This window comes from Lampetra fluviatilis, unplaced genomic scaffold (assembly GCF_964198595.1).
Source record: "Lampetra fluviatilis unplaced genomic scaffold, kcLamFluv1.1 SCAFFOLD_322, whole genome shotgun sequence".
NCBI classification, from domain to species: Eukaryota; Metazoa; Chordata; class Hyperoartia; order Petromyzontiformes; family Petromyzontidae; genus Lampetra; species Lampetra fluviatilis.
Genome location: NW_027621489.1, coordinates 65,691 through 88,486, shown reverse-complemented (window position 1 = coordinate 88,486; position 22,796 = coordinate 65,691). Strand labels below are relative to the sequence as shown.

The following is a 22,796-nucleotide window of genomic DNA, read 5'->3' as shown; positions in this document are numbered from 1 at the left end:
CCCCATCTCCCCGTGTCTCTGTGTCTCTCCCCGTGTCTCTCTCCCCATGTCTCTCTCTCCCCCCGTCTCTCCGTGTCTCTCTCCCCGTGTCTCCGTGTGTCTCTCCCCGTGTCCGCGTGTGTCCCCGTGTCTCACCTCGTGCGAGCGCGATGTCTGCGCCACGAATCCCCCGCCGTGTCTCTCTCTCTCCGTGTCTCTCTCTCTCCCCGTGTCTCTCTCTCCGTGTCTCTCTCCCCGTGTCTCTCTCCCCGTGTCTCTCTCTCTCCCCGTGTCTCTCTCCCCGTGTCTCTCTCCCCGTGTCTCTCTCCCCGTGTCTCTCTCTCTCCCCGTGTTTCTCTCCCCGTGTCTCTCTCCCCGTGTCTCTCTCTCTCCCCGTGTCTCTCTCCCCGTGTTTCTCTCCCCGTGTCTCTCTCCCCGTGTCTCTCTCTCTCCCCGTGTCTCTCTCCCCGTGTTTCTCTCCCCGTGTCTCTCTCCCCGTGTCTCTCTCTCTCCCCGTGTCTCTCTCCCCGTGTCTCTCTCCCCGTCTCCCCGTGTCTCACCTCGTGCGAGCGCGATGTCTGCGCCACGAATCCCCCGCCGTGTCTCTCTCTCCCCGTCTCTCCGTGTCTCTCTCCGAGTGTCCCCGTGTCTCTCTCCCCGTCTCTCCGTGTCTCTCTCCCCATCTCCCCGTGTCTCTGTGTCTCTCCCCGTGTCTCTCTCCCCGTGTCTCTCTCTCCCCCCGTCTCTCCGTGTCTCTCTCCCCGTGTCTCCGTGTCTCTCTCCCCGTGTCCGCGTGTGTCCCCGTGTCTCACCTCGTGCGAGCGCGATGTCTGCGCCACGAATCCCCCGCCGTGTCTCTCTCTCCCCGTGTCTCTCTCTCCCCGTCTCTCCGTGTCTCTCTCCGAGTGTCCCCGTGTCTCTCTCCCCGTCTCTCCGTGTCTCTCTCCCCATCTCCCCGTGTCTCTGTGTCTCTCCCCGTGTCTCTCTCCCCGTGTCTCTCTCTCCCCCCGTCTCTCCGTGTCTCTCTCCCCGTGTCTCCGTGTCTCTCTCCCCGTGTCCGCGTGTGTCCCCGTGTCTCACCTCGTGCGAGCGCGATGTCTGCGCCACGAACCCCCCGCCGTGTCTCTCTCCCCGTGTCTCTCTCTCTCTCCCCGTGTCTCCCCGTGTCTCTCTCTCAGTGTCTCTCTCTCCCCCCGTCTCTCCGTGTCTCTCTCCCCGTGTCTCTCCGTGTCTCTGTGTCTCTCTCCGCGTGTGTCTCCGTGTGTCTCACCTCGTGCGAGCGCGATGTCTGCGCCACGAACCCCCCGCCGTGTCTCTCTCTCCCCGTGTCTCTCTCTCTCTCCCCGTGTCTCCGTGTCTCTCTCCCCGTGTCTCTCTCTCTCCCCGTCTCTCCGTGTCTCTCTCCCCGTGTCTCTCTCCCCGTGTCTCCCCGTGTCTCACCTCGTGCGAGCGCGATGTCTGCGCCACGAACCCCCCGCCGTGGATCTCTCTCCCCGTGTCTCTCTCTCTCTCCCCGTGTCTCTCTCTCTCTCCCCGTGTCTCCGTGTCTCTCTCCCCGTGTCTCTCTCTCCCCCCGTCTCTCCGTGTCTCTCTCCCCGTGTCTCTCCGTGTCTCTGTGTCTCTCTCCGCGTGTGTCTCCCCGTGTCTCACCTCGTGCGAGCGCGATGTCTGCGCCACGAACCCCCCGCCGTGTCTCTCTCTCCCCGTGTCTCTCTCTCTCTCCCCGTGTCTCTCTCTCTCCCCGTGTCTCTCTCTCTCCCCGTGTCTCTGTGTCTCTCTCCCCGTGTCTCCCCGTGTCTCACCTCGTGCGAGCGCGATGTCTGCGCCACGAACCCCCCGCCGTGTCTCTCTCCCCGTCTCTCTCTCTCTCCCCGTGTCTCCGTGTCTCTCCCCGTGTCTCTCTCTCTCCCCGTGTCTCTCTCTCTCCCCGTGTCTCTGTGTCTCTCTCCCCGTGTCTCCCCGTGTCTCACCTCGTGCGAGCGCGATGTCTGCGCCACGAACCCCCCGCCGTGTCTCTCTCCCCGTCTCTCTCTCTCTCCCCGTGTCTCCGTGTCTCTCCCCGTGTCTCTCTCTCTCCCCGTGTCTCTCTCTCTCCCCGTGTCTCTGTGTCTCTCTCCCCGTGTCTCCCCGTGTCTCACCTCGTGCGAGCGCGATGTCTGCGCCACGAACCCCCCGCCGTGGTTCTCTCTCCCCGTGTCTCTCTCTCTCTCCCCGTGTCTCTCTCTCTCTCCCCGTGTCCCCGACTCGCTCCCCGTGTCTCTCTCCCCGTGTCTCCCCGTGTCTCACCTCGTGCGAGCGCGATGTCTGCGCCACGAACCCCCCGCCGTGTCTCTCTCTCCCCGTGTCTCTCTCTCTCTCCCCGTGTCTCCCCGTGTCTCTCTCTCCCCGTGTCTCTCTCCCCGTGTCTCTCTCCCCGTGTCTCTCTCCCCGTGTCTCCCCGTGTCTCACCTCGTGCGAGCGCGATGTCTGCGCCACGAATCCCCCGCCGTGTCTCTCTCTCCCCGTGTCTCTCTCTCTCTCCCCGTGTCTCCGTGTCTCTCTCCCCGTGTCTCTCTCTCCCCCCGTCTCTCCGTGTCTCTCTCCCCGTGTCTCTCTCCCCGTGTCTCCCCGTGTCTCACCTCGTGTGAGCGCGATGTCTGCGCCACGAACCCCCCGCCGTGTCTCTCTCTCCCCGTGTCTCTCTCTCTCTCCCCGTGTCTCCGTGTCTCTCTCCCCGTGTCTCTCTCTCCCCCCGTCTCTCCGTGTCTCTCTCCCCGTGTCTCTGTGTCTCTCTCCCCGTGTCTCCGTGTGTCTCACCTCGTGCGAGCGCGATGTCTGCGCCACGAACCCCCCGCCGTGGATCTGCACCACGAGGTGAGGGGAGGGGGGGCGACCCCCCCTCACGGCGCCTCCCCTCATCCACGACGAGGAGGTGGAGGAGGTGGACGAGGTGGAGGAGGTGGAGGAGGTGGAGGTGGAGGTGGAGGAGGTGGAGGAGGTGGTGGTGGTGTTCACATCTTCAACCATGAGAGAGCGCAGCTCTGGACTGTCCTGGAGAGAGACACGGGGTGAGACACGGGGTGAGACACGGGGAGAGAGACACGGAGAGACAAGGGGAGAGAGACACGGTGAGAGAGACACGGAGAGAGAGACACGGGGTGAGACACGGGGTGAGACACGGAGAGACAAGGGGAGAGAGACACGGTGAGAGAGACACGGAGAGAGAGACACGGGGTGAGACACGGGGTGAGACACGGGGAGAGAGACACGGAGAGACAAGGGGAGAGAGACACGGTGAGAGAGACACGGAGAGAGAGACACGGGGTGAGACACGGGGTGAGACACGGGGAGAGAGACACGGAGAGACAAGGGGAGAGAGACACGGTGAGAGAGACACGGAGAGAGAGACACGGGGAGAGACACGGGGAGGGAGAGAGAGACACGGGGAGGGAGAGAGAGACACGGGGAGAGAGAGAGACACGGGGGGAGAAAGACACGGAGAGAGAGACACGGGGAGAGAGACATGGGGAGGGAGAGAGACACGGAGAGAGAGACACGGGGAGAGAGACATGGGGAGAGAGAGAGAGACACGGGAAGAGAGACACAGAGACACAGAGAGAGAGACAGACAGAGTGAGATAGACAGAGAGAAAGACAGAGAGACAGAGAGACAGACAGAGAGAGAGACCGAGAGACACAGACACAGAGAGACACACAGAGACACACAGAGACACACAGTGAGACACAGAGGCACAGAGACACACAGAGACACACACACAGAGACACACACAGAGACACACAGAGACACACACAGACACACACAGAGACACACACAGAGACACACACAGAGACACACACACAGAGACACACACAGAGACACACACAGAGACACACACAGAGACACACACAGAGACACACACAGTGAGACACACAGTGAGACACAGAGGCACAGAGACACACAGAGACACACACAGAGACAGAGACACAGAGACACACACACAGAGACACACACAGAGAGACACACAGAGACACACAGAGACACACACAGAGAGACACACAGAGACACACAGAGACACACACAGAGAGACACACAGAGACACACAGAGACACACACAGAGACACACACAGAGACACACACAGAGACACACACAGAGACACACACAGAGACACACACAGAGACACACACAGAGACACACAGTGCGACACACACAGAGAGACACACAGAGACACACACAGAGACAGTGAGACACACAGAGACACACACAGAGAGACACACAGAGACACACACACAGAGACACACACAGAGACAGTGAGACACACAGAGACACACACAGAGAGACACACAGAGACACACACACAGAGACACACAGAGAGACAGAGACACACAGACAGAGACACAGAGACACACAGAGACACAAAGACAGACAGAGAAACACACACAGAGACACAGGGAGACACACACAGACCCACAGAGAGACACACAGAGAGACACACAGAGAGACACACTGACACACAGAGAGACACACAGAGAGACACACAGAGAGACACACTGACACACAGAGAGACACACACAGAGACACGGAGAGACACAGAGTGAGACACAGAGACACAGACAGAGAGACATTTATCGGTGTCTGGATGGACTCTACCAAATGAAAGCTCAGCATGGGGGTGCTCTATTGGAATGTACCAAAAAGTGTTACACAAACACGGGGGTGGTCTAACTTGGACTGTACCAACTGTGTGGTCATGATGGGGGTGTTCAGTCTGAGTTGGACTGTTCCATTAGCAAGTTAACCGAGGGGGTGTTCAGTCTGAGTTGGAATGTACCACTAGCAAGTTAACCGTGGGGGTGTTCAGTCTGAGTTGGACTGTTCCACTAGCAAGTTAACCGAGGGGGTGTTCAGTCTGAGTTGGACTGTTCCACTAGCAAGTTAACCATGGGGGTGTTCAGTCTGAGTTGGACTGTTCCACTAGCAAGTTAACCGAGGGGGTGTTCAGTCTGAGTTGGACTGTTCCATTAGCAAGTTAACCGAGGGGGTGTTCAGTCTGAGTTGGACTGTTCCATTAGCAAGTTAACCGAGGGGGTGTTCAGTCTGAGTTGGACTGTTCCATTAGCAAGTTAACCGTGGGGGTGTTCAGTCTGAGTTGGACTGTTCCATTAGCAAGTTAACCGTGGGGGTGTTTAGTCTGAGTTGGACTGTACCACTAGCAAGTTAACCGTGGGGGTGTTTAGTCTGAGTTGGACTGTACCACTAGCAAGTTAACCGTGGGGGTGTTCAGTCTGAGTTGGACTGTTCCACTAGCAAGTTAACCGTGGGGGTGTTCAGTCTGAGTTGGACTGTTCCATTAGCAAGTTAACCGTGGGGGTGTTTAGTCTGAGTTGGACTGTACCACTAGCAATTGAACCATGGGGGTGTTTAGTCTGAGTTGGAATGTACCAATAGCAAGTTAACCGTGGGGGTGTTTAGTCTGAGTTGGAATGTACCAATAGCAAGTTAACCGAGGGGGTGTTTAGTCTGAGTTGGACTGTACCACTAGCAAGTTAACCGAGGGGGTGTTCAGTCTGAGTTGGACTGTTCCATTAGCAAGTTAACCGAGGGGGTGTTTAGTCTGAGTTGGACTGTACCAATAGCAAGTTAACCGAGGGGGTGTTCAGTCTGAGTTGGACTGTTCCACTAGCAAGTTAACCGTGGGGGTGTTCAGTCTGAGTTGGACTGTACCACTAGCAAGTTAACCGAGGGGGTGTTCAGTCTGAGTTGGAATGTACCAATAGCAAGTTAACCGAGGGGGTGTTCAGTCTGAGTTGGACTGTTCCATTAGCAAGTTAACCGTGGGGGTGTTCAGTCTGAGTTGGACTGTTCCACTAGCAAGTTAACCGTGGGGGTGTTTAGTCTGAGTTGGACTGTACCAATAGCAAGTTAACCGTGGGGGTGTTCAGTCTGAGTTGGACTGTTCCACTAGCAAGTTAACCGTGGGGGTGTTTAGTCTGAGTTGGACTGTACCACTAGCAAGTTAACCGAGGGGGTGTTCAGTCTGAGTTGGACTGTTCCACTAGCAAGTTAACCGTGGGGGTGTTTAGTCTGAGTTGGACTGTACCACTAGCAAGTTAACCGAGGGGGTGTTCAGTCTGAGTTGGACTGTTCCACTAGCAAGTTAACCGAGGGGGTGTTCAGTCTGAGTTGGACTGTTCCATTAGCAAGTTAACCGAGGGGGTGTTCAGTCTGAGTTGGACTGTTCCACTAGCAAGTTAACCGAGGGGGTGTTCAGTCTGAGTTGGACTGTACCACTAGCAAGTTAACCGAGGGGGTGTTTAGTCTGAGTTGGACTGTTCCACTAGCAAGTTAACCGTGGGGGTGTTCAGTCTGAGTTGGACTGTTCCACTAGCAAGTTAACCGAGGGGGTGTTCAGTCTGAGTTGGACTGTACCACTAGCAAGTTAACCGAGGGGGTGTTCAGTCTGAGTTGGACTGTTCCACTAGCAAGTTAACCGAGGGGGTGTTCAGTCTGAGTTGGACTGTTCCACTAGCAAGTTAACCGAGGGGGTGTTCAGTCTGAGTTGGAATGTACCACTAGCAAGTTAACCGAGGGGGTGTTCAGTCTGAGTTGGACTGTACCACTAGCAAGTTAACCGTGGGGGTGTTCAGTCTGAGTTGGACTGTTCCACTAGCAAGTTAACCGTGGGGGTGTTTAGTCTGAGTTGGACTGTGCCACTAGCAAGTTAACCGTGGGGGTGTTTAGTCTGAGTTGGACTGTTCCACTAGCAAGTTAACCGAGGGGGTGTTCAGTCTGAGTTGGACTGTTCCACTAGCAAGTTAACCGTGGGGGTGTTCAGTCTGAGTTGGACTGTGCCACTAGCAAGTTAACCGTGGGGGTGTTCAGTCTCAGTTGGACTGTTCCACTAGCAAGTTAACCGAGGGGGTGTTCAGTCTGAGTTGGACTGTTCCACTAGCAAGTTAACCGAGGGGGTGTTTAGTCTGAGTTGGACTGTTCCACTAGCAAGTTAACCGAGGGGGTGTTCAGTCTGAGTTGGACTGTTCCACTAGCAAGTTAACCGTGGGGGTGTTTAGTCTGAGTTGGACTGTGCCACTAGCAAGTTAACCGAGGGGGTGTTCAGTCTGAGTTGGACTGTGCCACTAGCAAGTTAACCGTGGGGGTGTTCAGTCTGAGTTGGACTGTTCCACTAGCAAGTTAACCGAGGGGGTGTTCAGTCTGAGTTGGACTGTTCCACTAGCAAGTTAACCGAGGGGGTGTTCAGTCTGAGTTGGACTGTGCCACTAGCAAGTTAACCGTGGGGGTGTTCAGTCTGAGTTGGACTGTTCCACTAGCAAGTTAACCGTGGGGGTGTTCAGTCTGAGTTGGACTGTACCACTAGCAAGTTAACCGTGGGGGTGTTCAGTCTGAGTTGGACTGTTCCACTAGCAAGTTAACCGAGGGGGTGTTCAGTCTGAGTTGGACTGTTCCACTAGCAAGTTAACCGTGGGGGTGTTCAGTCTGAGTTGGACTGTACCACTAGCAAGTTAACCGTGGGGGTGTTTAGTCTGAGTTGGAATGTACCAATAGCAAGTCTATGGGTAGACACTTTAACATTGAAGTCTATGGGTAGACACTTTAACATTGAAGTCTATGGGTAGACACTTTAACATTGGAGTCTATGGGTAGACACTTTAACATTGAAGTCTATGGGTAGACACTTTAACATTGAAGTCTATGGGTAGACACTTTAACATTGAAGTCTATGGGTAGACACTTTAACATTGGAGTCTATGGGTAGACACTTTAACATTGAAGTCTATGGGTAGACACTTTAACATTGGAGTCTATGGGTAGACACTTTAACATTGAAGTCTATGGGTAGACACTTTAACATTGAAGTCTATGGGTAGACACTTTAACATTGGAGTCTATGGGTAGACACTTTAACATTGGAGTCTATGGGTAGACACTTTAACATTGAAGTCTATGGGTAGACACTTTAACATTGGAGTCTATGGGTAGACACTTTAACATTGGAGTCTATGGGTAGACACTTTAACATTGAAGTCTATGGGTAGACACTTTAACATTGGAGTCTATGGGTAGACACTTTAACATTGGAGTCTATGGGTAGACACTTTAACATTGGAGTCTATGGGTAGACACTTTAACATTGGAGTCTATGGGTAGACACTTTAACATTGAAGTCTATGGGTAGACACTTTAACATTGGAGTCTATGGGTAGACACTTTAACATTGAAGTCTATGGGTAGACACTTTAACATTGAAGTCTATGGGTAGACACTTTAACATTGGAGTCTATGGGTAGACACTTTAACATTGAAGTCTATGGGTAGACACTTTAACATTGAAGTCTATGGGTAGACACTTTAACATTGAAGTCTATGGGTAGACACTTTAACATTGAAGTCTATGGGTAGACACTTTAAGGTAGACACTTTAACATTGAAGTCTATGGGTAGACACTTTAACATTGAAGTCTATGGGTAGACACTTTAACATTGAAGTCTATGGGTAGACACTTTAACATTGAAGTCTATGGGTAGACACTTTAACATTGAAGTCTATGGGTAGACACTTTAACATTGAAGTCTATGGGTAGACACTTTAACATTGGAGTCTATGGGTAGACACTTTAACATTGGAGTCTATGGGTAGACACTTTAACATTGAAGTCTATGGGTAGACACTTTAACATTGGAGTCTATGGGTAGACACTTTAACATTGGAGTCTATGGGTAGACACTTTAACATTGAAGTCTATGGGTAGACACTTTAACATTGGAGTCTATGGGTAGACACTTTAACATTGGAGTCTATGGGTAGACACTTTAACATTGGAGTCTATGGGTAGACACTTTAACATTGGAGTCTATGGGTAGACACTTTAACATTGAAGTCTATGGGTAGACACTTTAACATTGGAGTCTATGGGTAGACACTTTAACATTGAAGTCTATGGGTAGACACTTTAACATTGGAGTCTATGGGTAGACACTTTAACATTGGAGTCTATGGGTAGACACTTTGACATTGGAGTCTATGGGTAGACACTTTAACATTGGAGTCTATGGGTAGACACTTTAACATTGGAGTCTATGGGTAGACACTTTAACATTGGAGTCTATGGGTAGACACTTTAACATTGAAGTCTATGGGTAGACACTTTAACATTGAAGTCTATGGGTAGACACTTTAACATTGGAGTCTATGGGTAGACACTTTAACATTGGAGTCTATGGGTAGACACTTTAACATTGGAGTCTATGGGTAGACACTTTAACATTGAAGTCTATTGGTAGACACTTTAACATTGGAGTCTATGGGTAGACACTTTAACATTGGAGTCTATGGGTAGACACTTTAACATTGGAGTCTATGGGTAGACACTTTAACATTGGAGTCTATGGGTAGACACTTTAACATTGAAGTCTATGGGTAGACACTTTAACATTGAAGTCTATGGGTAGACACTTTAACATTGGAGTCTATGGGTAGACACTTTAACATTGGAGTCTATGGGTAGACACTTTAACATTGGAGTCTATGGGTAGACACTTTAACATTGAAGTCTATGGGTAGACACTTTAACATTGAAGTCTATGGGTAGACACTTTAACATTGAAGTCTATGGGTAGACACTTTAACATTGGAGTCTATGGGTAGACACTTTAACATTGGAGTCTATGGGTAGACACTTTAACATTGGAGTCTATGGGTAGACACTTTAACATTGAAGTCTATTGGTAGACACTTTAACATTGGAGTCTATGGGTAGACACTTTAACATTGGAGTCTATGGGTAGACACTTTAACATTGGAGTCTATGGGTAGACACTTTAACATTGGAGTCTATGGGTAGACACTTTAACATTGGAGTCTATGGGTAGACACTTTAACATTGGAGTCTATGGGTAGACACTTTAACATTGGAGTCTATGGGTAGACACTTCAATATTGGAGTCTATGGGTAGACACTTTAACATTGAAGTGGGTTGTACCACTATCAAGCGAGTCGTGGGGGTGTTTAGTCTGAGTGTGTCTCTCACCCCGTGTCTCTCTCCCCCCGTGTCTCTCTCCCCCCGTGTCTCTCTCTCCCCGTGTTTCTCTCCCCGTGTCTCTCTCCCCCCGTGTCTCTCTCCCCCCGTGTCTCTCTCTCCCCGTGTTTCTCTCCCCGTGTCTCTCTCTCCCCGTGTCTCTCTCCTCGTGTCTCTCTCCCCGTGTCTCTCTCCCCGTGTCTCTCACTCTCTCTCTCCCCGTGTCTCTCTCCACCGTGTCTCTCTCCCCTGGTCTTGTCTCAGCGTGCTTGAGATGAGTCTAACGCGCGTGTCCGCTGGTCCGCTGTGGGCACTCGTGTCTCTCTCCCCCCGTGTCTCTCTCACCGTGTCTCTCTCTCTCTCTCCCCGTGTCTCTCTCTCCCCGTGTCTCTCTCCCCATGTCTCTCTCACCGTGTCTCTCTCTCTCTCTCCCCGTGTCTCTCTCTCCCCGTGTCTCTCTCCCCGTGTCTCTCCCCCCGTGTCTCTCTCTCTCTCTGTCTCCCCGTGTCTCTCTCTGTCTCTCACCTGGTCTTGTCTCAGCGTGCTTGAGATGAGTCTAACTCGCGTGTCCGCTGGTCCGCTGTGGGCACTCGTGTCTCTCTCCCCTTGTCTCTCTCTCCCCGTGTCTCTCTCCCCGTGTCTCTCTCCCCGTGTCTCTCTCCCCGTGTCTCTCTCACCGTGTCTCTCTCTCTCTCTCCCCGTGTCTCTCTCTCCCCGTGTCTCTCTCTCCCCGTGTCTCTCTCTCCCCGTGTCTCTCTCTCCCCGTGTCTCTCTCCCCGTGTCTCTCCCCCCGTGTCTCTCTCTCTCTGTCTCCCAGTGTCTCTCTCCACCGTGTCTCTCTCACCTGGTCTTGTCTCAGCGTGCTTGAGATGAGTCTAACTCGCGTGTCCGCTGGTCCGCTGTGGGCACTCGTGTCTCTCTCCCCTTGTCCCTCTCTCCCCGTGTCTCTCTCTCCCCTTGTCTCTCTCTCCCCGTGTCTCTCTCTCCCCGTGTCTCTCTCCCCGTGTCTCTCTCACCGTGTCTCTCTCTCCCCGTGTCTCTCTCTCCCCGTGTCTCTCTCCCCGTGTCTCTCTCACCGTGTCTCTCTCTCCCCGTGTCTCTCTCTCCCCGTGTCTCTCTCCCCGTGTCTCTCTCTCCCCGTGTCTCTCTCTCCCCGTGTCTCTCTCCCCGTGTCTCTCTCACCGTGTCTCTCTCTCCCCGTGTCTCTCTCTCCCCGTGTCTCTCTCCCCGTGTCTCTGTCTCTCTCTCACCTGGTCTTGTCTCAGCGTGCTTGAGATGAGTCTAACTCGCGTGTCCGCTGGTCCGCTGTGGGCACTCGTGTCTCTCTCCCCTTGTCTCTCTCTCCCCGTGTCTCTCTCCCCGTGTCTCTTCCCGTTTCTCTGTCCCCGTGTCTCTCTCACCGTGTCTCTCTCTCTCTCTCCCCGTGTCTCTCTCTCCCCGTGTCTCTCTCCCCGTGTCTTTCTCTCCCCGTGTCTCTCTCCCCATGTCTCTCTCACCGTGTCTCTCTCTCTCTCTCCCCGTGTCTCTCTCCCCATGTCTCTCTCACCGTGTCTCTCTCTCTCTCTCTCTCTCTCCCCGTGTCTCTCTCTCCCCGTGTCTCTCTCTCCCCGTGTCTCTCTCCCCGTGTCTCTCTCTCTCTCTCCCCGTGTCTTTCTCTCCCCGTGTCTCTCTCCCCATGTCTCTCTCACCGTGTCTCTCTCTCTCTCTCCCCGTGTCTCTCTCCCCATGTCTCTCTCACCGTGTCTCTCTCTCTCTCTCCCCGTGTCTCTCTCTCCCCGTGTCTCTCTCCACCGTGTCTCTCTCCACCGTGTCTCTCACCTGGTCTTGTCTCAGCGTGCTTGAGATGAGTCTAACTCGCGTGTCCGCTGGTCCGCTGTGGGCACTCGTGTCTCTCTCCCCGTGTCTCTCTCCCCGTGTCTCTTCCCGTGTCTCTCTCCACCGTGTCTCTCTCACCTGGTCTTGTCTCAGCGTGCTTGAGATGAGTCTAACTCGCGTGTCCGCTGGTCCGCTGTGGGCACTCGTGTCTCTCTCCCCGTGTCTCTCTCTCTCCCCGTGTCTCTCTCCCCGTGTCTCTCTCCCCGTGTCTCTCTCCCCGTGTCTCTGTCTCTCTCTCACCTGGTCTTGTCTCAGCGTGCTTGAGATGAGTCTAACTCGCGTGTCCGCTGGTCCGCTGTGGGCAATCGTGTCTCTCTCCCCGTGTCTCTCTCTCTCCCCGTGTCTCTCTCTCCCCGTGTCTCTCTCCCCGTGTCTCTCTCCCCGTGTCTCTCTCCCCGTGTCTCTCTCACCTGGTCTTGTCTCAGCGTGCTTGAGATGAGTCTAACTCGCGTGTCCGCTGGTCCGCTGTGGGCACTCGTGTTCTCTCTCCCCGTGTCTCTCTCTCCCCGTGTCTCTCTCCCCGTGTCTCTCTCCCCGTGTCTCTCTCACCGTGTCTCTCTCTCTCTCTCCCCGTGTCTCTCTCTCCCCGTGTCTCTCTCTCCCCGTGTCTCTCTCTCCCCGTGTCTCTCTCTCCCCGTGTCTCTCTCCCCGTGTCTCTCCCCCCGTGTCTCTCTCTCTCTGTCTCCCAGTGTCTCTCTCCACCGTGTCTCTCTCACCTGGTCTTGTCTCAGCGTGCTTGAGATGAGTCTAACTCGCGTGTCCGCTGGTCCGCTGTGGGCACTCGTGTCTCTCTCCCCGTGTCTCTCTCCCCGTGTCTCTTCCCGTGTCTCTCTCCACCGTGTCTCTCTCACCTGGTCTTGTCTCAGCGTGCTTGAGATGAGTCTAACTCGCGTGTCCGCTGGTCCGCTGTGGGCACTCGGGGGAGGCACAGAGACGCGGAGACGCGGGTCGACGGCCAGCGGCACAGACACGGCGACGGGAGGCAAAGACAAGACGCGGGACACAGACACTGAGCACGAAGACAGGTTCTGGAAGCCCTGCGGAGAGAGACACGGGGAGAGAGAGACACGGGGAGAGGGACACGGTGAGAGAGACGGTGAGAGAGAGACACGGGGAGAGAGAGAGACACGGGGAGAGACACGGGGAGAGACACGGGGAGAGAGACACGGGGAGAGAGACACGGTGAGAGAGACACGGTGAGAGAGAGACACGGTGAGAGAGAGACACGGTGAGAGAGAGACACGGGGAGAGAGAGAGACACGGGGAGAGACACGGGGAGAGGGACACGGTGAGAGAGAGAGAGAGACACGGTGAGAGACACGGTGAGAGAGACACGGTGAGAGAGACACGGTGAGAGAGACACGGTGAGAGAGACACGGTGAGAGAGACACGGTGAGAGAGACACGGTGAGAGAGACACGGTGAGAGAGAGACACGGTGAGAGAGACACGGTGAGAGAGACACGGTGAGAGAGACACGGTGAGAGAGACACGGTGAGAGAGACACGGTGAGAGACACGGTGAGAGAGACACGGTGAGAGAAACGGTGAGAGAGACACGCGGAGAGAGACACGGGGAGAGAGACACGGTGAGAGAGACACGGGGAGAGAGACACGGGGAGAGAGACACGGTGAGAGAGACACGGGGAGAGAGACATGGTAAGAGAGACACGGGGAGACACACGGGGAGAGAGACACGGTGAGAGAGACACGGGGAGAGAGAGAGACACGGGGAGAGAGAGAGACACGGGGAGAGACACGGGGAGAGAGACACGGTGAGAGAGAGAGACACGGGGAGAGAGAGAGACACGGGGAGAGACACGGGGAGAGACACGGGGAGAGAGACACGGTGAGAGGGACACAATGAGAGAGACGGTGAGAGAGACACGGTGAGAGAGACACGGTGAGAGAAACACGGTGAGAGAGACACGGGGAGAGGGACACGGTGAGAGACACGGGGAAAGACACGGTGAGAGAGACACGGGGAGAGGGACACGGTGAGAGACACGGTGAGAGAGAGACACGGTGAGAGAGACACGGTGAGAGAGACACGGTGAGAGAGACACGGTGAGAGAGAGACACGGTGAGAGAGACACGGTGAGAGACACGGGGAGAGAGACACGGTGAGAGAGACACGGTGAGAGAGACACGGTGAGAGAGACACGGTGAGAGAGACACGGTGAGAGAGAGACACGGTGAGAGAGACACGGTGAGAGAGACACGGTGAGAGACACGGGGAGAGGGACACGGTGAGAGACACGGTGAGAGAGAGACACGGGGAGAGAGAGAGACACGGGGAGAGACACGGGGAGAGACACGGTGAGAGAGACACGGTGAGAGAGACACGGGGAGAGACACGGGGAGAGAGAGACACGGGGAGAGAGACACGGGGAGAGACACGGTGAGAGAGACACGGGGAGAGACACGGTGAGAGAGACACGCGGAGAGAGACACGGGGAGAGAGACACGGTGAGAGAGACACGGGGAGAGAGACACGGGGAGAGAGACACGGTGAGAGAGACACGGGGAGAGAGACACGGTAAGAGAGACACGGGGAGAGGGACACGGTGAGAGACACGGGGAGAGACACGGTGAGAGAGAGACACGGTGAGAGAGACACGGTGAGAGAGACACGGGGAGAGAGACATGGGGAGAGAGACACGGTGAGAGAGACACGGTGAGAGACACGGGGAGAGACACGGTGAGAGAGAGACACGGTGAGAGAGACACGGTGAGAGAGACATGGTGAGAGAGACACGGTGAGAGAGACACGGTGAGAGAGACACGGTGAGAGAGACACGGTGAGAGACACGGTGAGAGAGAGACACGGGGAGAGAGAGAGACACGGGGAGAGAGACACGGGGAGAGACACGGGGAGAGAGACACGGTGAGAGACACGGGGAGAGAGACACGGGGAGAGAGACACGGGGAGAGAGACACGGGGAGAGAGACACGGGGAGAGAGACACGGGGACAGAGACAAGGTGAGAGACACGGTGAGAGACACGGTGAGAGAGAGACACGGGGAGAGAGAGAGACACGGGGAGAGAGAGAGACACGGGGAGAGAGAGAGACACGGGGAGAGACACGGGGAGAGAGACACGGTGAGAGAGAGAGACACGGTGAGAGAGACACGGTGAGAGAGAGAGACACGGTGAGAGAGAGAGAGACAGGGTGAAAGAGAGAGAGACACGGGGAGACACGGTGAGAGAGAGACACGGTGTGAGACACGGGGAGAGAGAGACACGGGGAGAGACACGGTGAGAGAGACACGGTGAGAGAGACACGGTGAGAGAGACACAGTGAGAGACACGGTGAGAGACACGGTGAGAGAGAGACACGGGGAGAGAGAGAGACACGGGGAGAGACACGGGGAGAGAGACACGGTGAGAGACACGGAGAGAGACACGGGGAGAGAGACACGGGGAGAGAGACACGGGGAGAGAGACACGGGGAGAGAGACACGGGGAGAGAGACACGGTGAGAGACACGGTGAGAGAGAGACACGGGGAGAGAGAGAGACACGGGGAGAGACACGGGGAGAGAGACACGGTGAGAGACACGGAGAGAGACACGGGGAGAGAGACACGGGGAGAGAGACACGGGGAGAGAGACACGGGGAGAGAGACACGGGGAGAGAGACACGGTGAGAGACACGGTGAGAGAGAGACACGGGGAGAAAGAGAGACACGGGGAGAGACACGGGGAGAGAGACACGGTGAGAGAGACACGGGGAGAGAGACACGGTGAGGGACACTGTGAGAGAGAGACACGGGGAGAGAGAGAGACACGGTGAGAGAGAGAGACACGGTGAGAGAGAGAGAGACAGGGTGAGAGAGAGAGAGACAGGGTGAGAGAGAGAGAGACACGGTGAAAGAGAGAGAGACAGGGTGAGAGAGAGAGAGACACGGGGAGGGACACTGTGAGAGAGAGACACGGGGAGAGAGAGACACGGTGAGAGAGAGAGACACGGGGAGGGACACTGTGAGAGAGAGACACGGGGAGAGAGAGAGAGACAGGGTGAGAGAGAGAGAGACAGGGTGAGAGAGAGAGAGACACGGGGAGGGACACTGTGAGAGAGAGACACGGGGAGAGAGAGAGACACGGTGAGAGAGAGAGACACGGTGAGAGAGAGAGAGACACGGTGAGAGAGAGAGAGACAGGGTGAGAGAGAGAGAGACAGGGTGAGAGAGAGAGAGACACGGGGAGGGACACTGTGAGAGAGAGACACGGGGAGAGAGACACGGTGAGAGAGAGAGACACGGTGAGAGAGAGAGAGACACGGTGAAAGAGAGAGAGACAGGGTGAGAGAGAGAGAGACAGGGTGAGAGAGAGAGAGACACGGGGAGAGAGAGAGAGAGAGAGACACGGGGAGACACGGTGAGAGAGAGACACGGTGTGAGACACGGGGAGAGACACGGTGAGAGAGACACGGTGAGGGACACTGTGAGAGAGAGACACGGGGAGAGAGACGGGGAGAGAGACACGGGGAGAGAGAGAGACACGGGGAGAGAGAGAGAGACACGGGGAGAGAGAGAGAGACACGGGGAGAGAGAGAGAGACACGGGGAGACACGGTGAGAGAGAGACACGGGGAGAGAGACGGGGAGAGAGACACGGGGAGAGAGAGAGACACGGGGAGAGACACACGCACACAGAGACAGACTCACAGCGAGTCTGTCTCTGTGTTCCAGAAGCTCTTCCAGAAGTGGATGTCGAGGTTGTGAGAGACACACAGAGACACACACAGAGACACAGACACACACACAGAGACACACACAGAGACACACACAGAGACACACACAGAGACACAGACACACACACAGAGACACACACAGACACAGACACACACACAGAGACACACACACAGAGACACACACACAGACACAGACACACACACAGAGACACATACACACACACAGAGACACACACAGACACACATACACACACACAGAGACACACACAGAGACACATACACACACACAGAGACACACACAGAGACACAGACACACACACAGAGACACACACAGACACAGACACACACACAGAGACACACACACAGAGACACACACACAGACACAGACACACACACAGAGACACATACACACACACAGAGACACACACAGACACACATACACACACACAGAGACACACACAGACACACATACACACACACAGAGACACACACAGAGACACATACACACACACAGAGACACACACAGAGACACAGACACACACACAGAGACACACACAGAGACACAGACACACACACAGAGACACACACAGAGACACAGACACACACAGAGAGACACAGAGACACAGAGAGACACAGAGACACTCACAGCGAGAAGCTGAGTCTCCGTCATGTTCCAGAAGCTCTTCCAGAAGTGGATGTCGAGGTTGTGGGCGACTCGCTCGAACTCGCTCCCTCGCAGCTCGGGGTCGACTGCGAAGCGGCCGCTGGTCAACAACGAGGAAGCAGCCGCGCCTGGAGATCACAATCGTCGTGATCACAATCATCGTCACTGTCACAATCATCGTGATCACAATCATTGTGATCACAATCATCGTCACTGTCACAATCGTCGTGATCACAATCATCGTCACTGTCAGAATCGTCGTGATCACAATCGTCGTGATCACAATCATCGTCACAATCATCGTCACAATCATCGTGATCACAATCATCGTCACTGTCACAATCGTCGTGATCACAATCATCGTCACAATCATCACTGTCACAATCATCGTGGTCACAATCATCACTGTCACAATCATCGTCATTACAATCACTGTCACAATCATCATCACTGTCACAATCATCGTCACAATCATCACTGTCACAATCATCGTCGTCATCACTGTCACAATCATCGTCGTTACAATCACTGTCACAATCATCGTCACTGTCACAATCATCACTGTCACAATCATCGTCACAATCATCACTGTCACAATCACTGTCACAATCATCGTCACTGTCACAATCATCGTCACAATCATCACTGTCACAATCATCGTCGTCATCACTGTCACAATCATCGTCACAATCATCACTGTCACAATCATCGTCATTACAATCACTGTCACAATCATTGTCACTGTCACAATCATCGTCACTGTCACAATCATCGTCACAATCATCACTGTCACAATCATCGTCACAATCATCACTGTCACAATCATCGTCATTACAATCAGTCACAATCATCGTCACTGTCACAATCATCGTGATCACAATCATCGTCACAATCATCACTGTCACAATCATCGTCGTCATCACTGTCACAATCATCGTCGTTACAATCACTGTCACAATCATCGTCACTGTCACAATCATCACTGTCACAATCATCGTCGTTACAATCACTGTCACAATCATCGTCACTGTCACAATCATCACTGTCACAATCATCGTCATTACAATCACTGTCACAATCATCGTCACTGTCACAATCATCACTGTCACAATCATCGTCATTACAATCACTGTCACAATCATCGTCACTGTCACAATCATCGTCGTCATCACTGTCACAATCATCGTGATCACAATCATCACTGTCACAATCATCGTCATTACAATCACTGTCACAATCATCGTCACTGTCACAATCATCACTTTCACAATCATCACTGTCACAATCATCGTCGTCATCACTGTCACAATCATCGTCACTGTCACAATCATCGTGATCACAATCATCGTCACAATCATCACTGTCACAATCATCGTCGTCATCACTGTCACAATCATCGTCGTTACAATCACTGTCACAATCATCGTCACTGTCACAATCATCACTGTCACAATCATCGTCATTACAATCACTGTCACAATCATCGTCACTGTCACAATCATCGTCACAATCATCACTGTCACAATCATCGTCATTACAATCACTGTCACAATCATCGTCACTGTCACAATCATCGTCACAATCATCACTGTCACAATCATCGTCGTCATCACTTTCACAATCATCATCACAGTCACAATCATCATCACAGTCACAATCATCAATGTCACAATCATCGTGATCACAATCATCATTGTCACAATCATCATCATTACAATCACTGTCACAATCATCGTCACTGTCACAATCATCACTGTCACAATCATCGTCGTCATCATCGTCACAATCATCGTCACTGTCACAATCATCACTGTCACAATCATCGTCGTCACTATCACAATCATCGTCATTACAATCACTGTCACAATCATCGTCACTGTCACAATCATCGTCGTCATCACTGTCACAATCATCGTGATCACAATCATCACTGTCACAATCATCGTCATTACAATCACTGTCACAATCATCGTCACTGTCACAATCATCGTCGTCATCACTGTCACAATCATCGTGATCACAATCATCACTGTCACAATCATCGTCATTACAATCACGGGTCACAATCATCGTCACTGTCACAATCATCACTTTCACAATCATCACTGTCACAATCATCGTCGTCATCACTGTCACAATCATCGTCACTGTCACAATCATCGTGATCACAATCATCGTCACAATCATCACTGTCACAATCATCGTCGTCATCACTGTCACAATCATCGTCGTTACAATCACTGTCACAATCATCGTCACTGTCACAATCATCACTGTCACAATCATCGTCATTACAATCACTGTCACAATCATCGTCACTGTCACAATCATCGTCACAATCATCACTGTCACAATCATCGTCATTACAATCACTGTCACAATCATCATCACTGTCACAATCATCGTCACAATCATCACTGTCAATATCATCGTCGTCATCACTGTCACAATCATCATCACAGTCACAATCATCATCACAGTCACAATCATCAATGTCACAATCATCGTGATCACAATCATCATTGTCACAATCATCATCATTACAATCACTGTCACAATCATCGTCACTGTCACAATCATCACTGTCACAATCATCGTCGTCATCATCGTCACAATCATCGTCACTGTCACAATCATCACTGTCACAATCAACGTCGTCACTATCACAATCATCGTCATTACAATCACTGTCACAATCATCGTCACTGTCACAATCATCGTCGTCATCACTGTCACAATCATCGTGATCACAATCATCACTGTCACAATCATCGTCATTACAATCACTGTCACAATCATCGTCACTGTCACAATCATCGTCGTCATCACTGTCACAATCATCGTGATCACAATCATCACTGTCACAATCATCGTCATTACAATCACTGTCACAATCATCGTCACTGTCACAATCATCACTGTCACAATCATCACTGTCACAATCATCGTCGTCATCACTGTCACAATCATCGTCACTGTCACAATCATCGTGATCACAATCATCGTCACAATCATCACTGTCACAATCATCGTCGTCATCACTGTCACAATCATCGTCGTTACAATCACTGTCACAATCATCGTCACTGTCACAATCATCACTGTCACAATCATCGTCATTACAATCACTGTCACAATCATCGTCACTGTCACAATCATCGTCACAATCATCACTGTCACAATCATCGTCATTACAATCACTGTCACAATCATCGTCACTGTCACAATCATCGTCACAATCATCACTGTCACAATCATCGTCGTCATCACTGTCACAATCATCATCACAGTCACAATCATCATCACAGTCACAATCATCAATGTCACAATCATCGTGATCACAATCATCATTGTCACAATCATCATCATTACAATCACTGTCACAATCATCGTCACTGTCACAATCATCGTCGTCATCATCGTCACAATCATCGTCACTGTCACAATCATCACTGTCACAATCATCGTCGTCATCATCGTCACAATCATCGTCACTGTCACAATCATCACTGTCACAATCATCGTCGTCACTATCACAATCATCGTCATTACAATCACTGTCACAATCATCGTCACTGTCACAATCATCGTCGTCATCACTGTCACAATCATCGTGATCACAATCATCACTGTCACAATCATCGTCATTACAATCACTGTCACAATCATCGTCACTGTCACAATCATCGTCGTCATCACTGTCACAATCATCGTGATCACAATCATCACTGTCACAATCATCGTCATTACATTCACTGTCACAATCATCGTCACTGTCACAATCATCACTGTCACAATCATCGTCGTCATCACTGTCACAATCATCGTCACTGTCACAATCATAACTGTCACAATCATCGTCGTCATCATCGTCACAATCATCGTCATCACTATCACAATCATCGTCATTACAATCACTGTCACAATCATCGTCACTGTCACAATCATCACTGTCACAATCATCGTGATCACAATCATCGTCATCATCGTCACAATCATCGTCACAATCATCACAGTCACTGTCACAGTCATCATCATCACTGTCACAATCATCGTCACAATCATCATCACAATCATCATCACAATCATCGTCGTCATCATCGTCACAATCATCGTCGTCACAATCATCATCATAATCATAATCATCATCATCGTCATCATCACAATCATCGTCATCAATGTCACAATCATCGTCATCACAATCATCGTCACTGTCACAGTCATCGTCATCATCGTCATCATCGTGATCACAATCATCGTGATCACAATCATCGTCATCACTGTCACAATCATCGTGACAATCATCGTCATCATCGTCACAATCATCGTCACAATCATCACAGTCACTGTCACAGTCATCATCATCACTGTCACAATCATCGTCACAATCATCGTCGTCACAATCATCGTCACAATCATCGTCGTCATCATCGTCACAATCATCGTCGTCACAATCATCATCATCGTCATCATCACAATCATCGTCATCAATGTCACAATCATCGTCATCACAATCATCGTCACTGTCACAGTCATCATCGTCATCATCGTGATCACAATCATCGTCATCACTGTCACAATCATCGTGACAATCATCGTCATCATCGTCACAATCACAATCATCGTCACTGTCACAGTCATCGTCATCATCGTCATCATCGTGATCACAATCATCGTCATCACTGTCACAATCATCGTGACAATCATCGTCATCATCGTCACAATCATCGTCACTGTCACAGTCATCGTCATCATCGTCATCATCGTGATCACAATCATCGTCATCACTGTCACAATCATCGTGACAATCATCGTCATCATCGTTACAATCACAATCATCGTCACTGTCACAGTCATCGTCATCATCGTCATCATCGTGATCACAATCATCGTCATCACTGTCACAATCATCGTGACAATCATCGTCATCATCGTCACAATCACAATCATCGTCGTCATCACAATCATCGTCGTCACAGTCACTGTCACAATCATCTTCATCATCGTCACAATCATCACTGTCACAATCATCGTCATCGTCACAATCATCGTCGCAATCATCACTGTCGCAATCATCACTGTCACAATCATCACTGTCATCATCGTCACAATCATCACTGTCACAATCATCACTGTCAAAATCATCGTCACAATCATCACTGTCAAAATCATCGTCACAATCATAATCATCGTCACAATCAACGTCATCATCGTCACAATCATAATCATCGTCACAATCATCGTCATTATCACAATCATCATCATTATCACAATCTGAGTGGGTGAATGGCTGAGTGGCTGAGTGAGTGGCTGAGTGAGTGGCTGATTGAGTGGCTGAGTGAGTGGCTGAGTGAGTGGCTGAGTGAGTGGCTGAGTGAGTGGCTGAGTGAGTGGCTGAGTGAGTGAGTGGCTGAGTGAGTGGCTGAGTGAGTGAGTGGCTGAGTGAGTTAGAGGCTGAGTGAGTGGCTGAGTGAGTGAGTGGCTGAGTAAGTGAGTGGCTGAGTGAGTGGCTGAGTGAGTGGCTGAGTGAGTGGCTGAGTGAGTGAGTGGCTGAGTGAGTTAGTGGCTGAGTGAG

The 22,796-nt window shown here is 52.0% G+C and overlaps 1 protein-coding gene across 1 annotated transcript in view; it reads right to left on the bottom strand.

The window, feature by feature from the left end:
* The window catches only part of LOC144955322 (hormone-sensitive lipase-like), a gene marked incomplete at its 3' end in the record, with an annotated part of 38,246 nt that overhangs the window by 7,584 nt on the left and 7,866 nt on the right, over nt 1-22,796 (bottom strand). The window contains exons 3-5 of the mRNA XM_078885574.1: nt 17,204-17,349; nt 12,718-12,903; nt 2,776-3,009 (exon numbers count right to left, since the gene is read on the bottom strand). Of these exons, the coding sequence (XP_078741700.1) occupies nt 2,776-3,009; nt 12,718-12,903; nt 17,204-17,349 (566 nt within the window). The remainder of the gene's footprint in view (nt 1-2,775; nt 3,010-12,717; nt 12,904-17,203; nt 17,350-22,796) is intronic.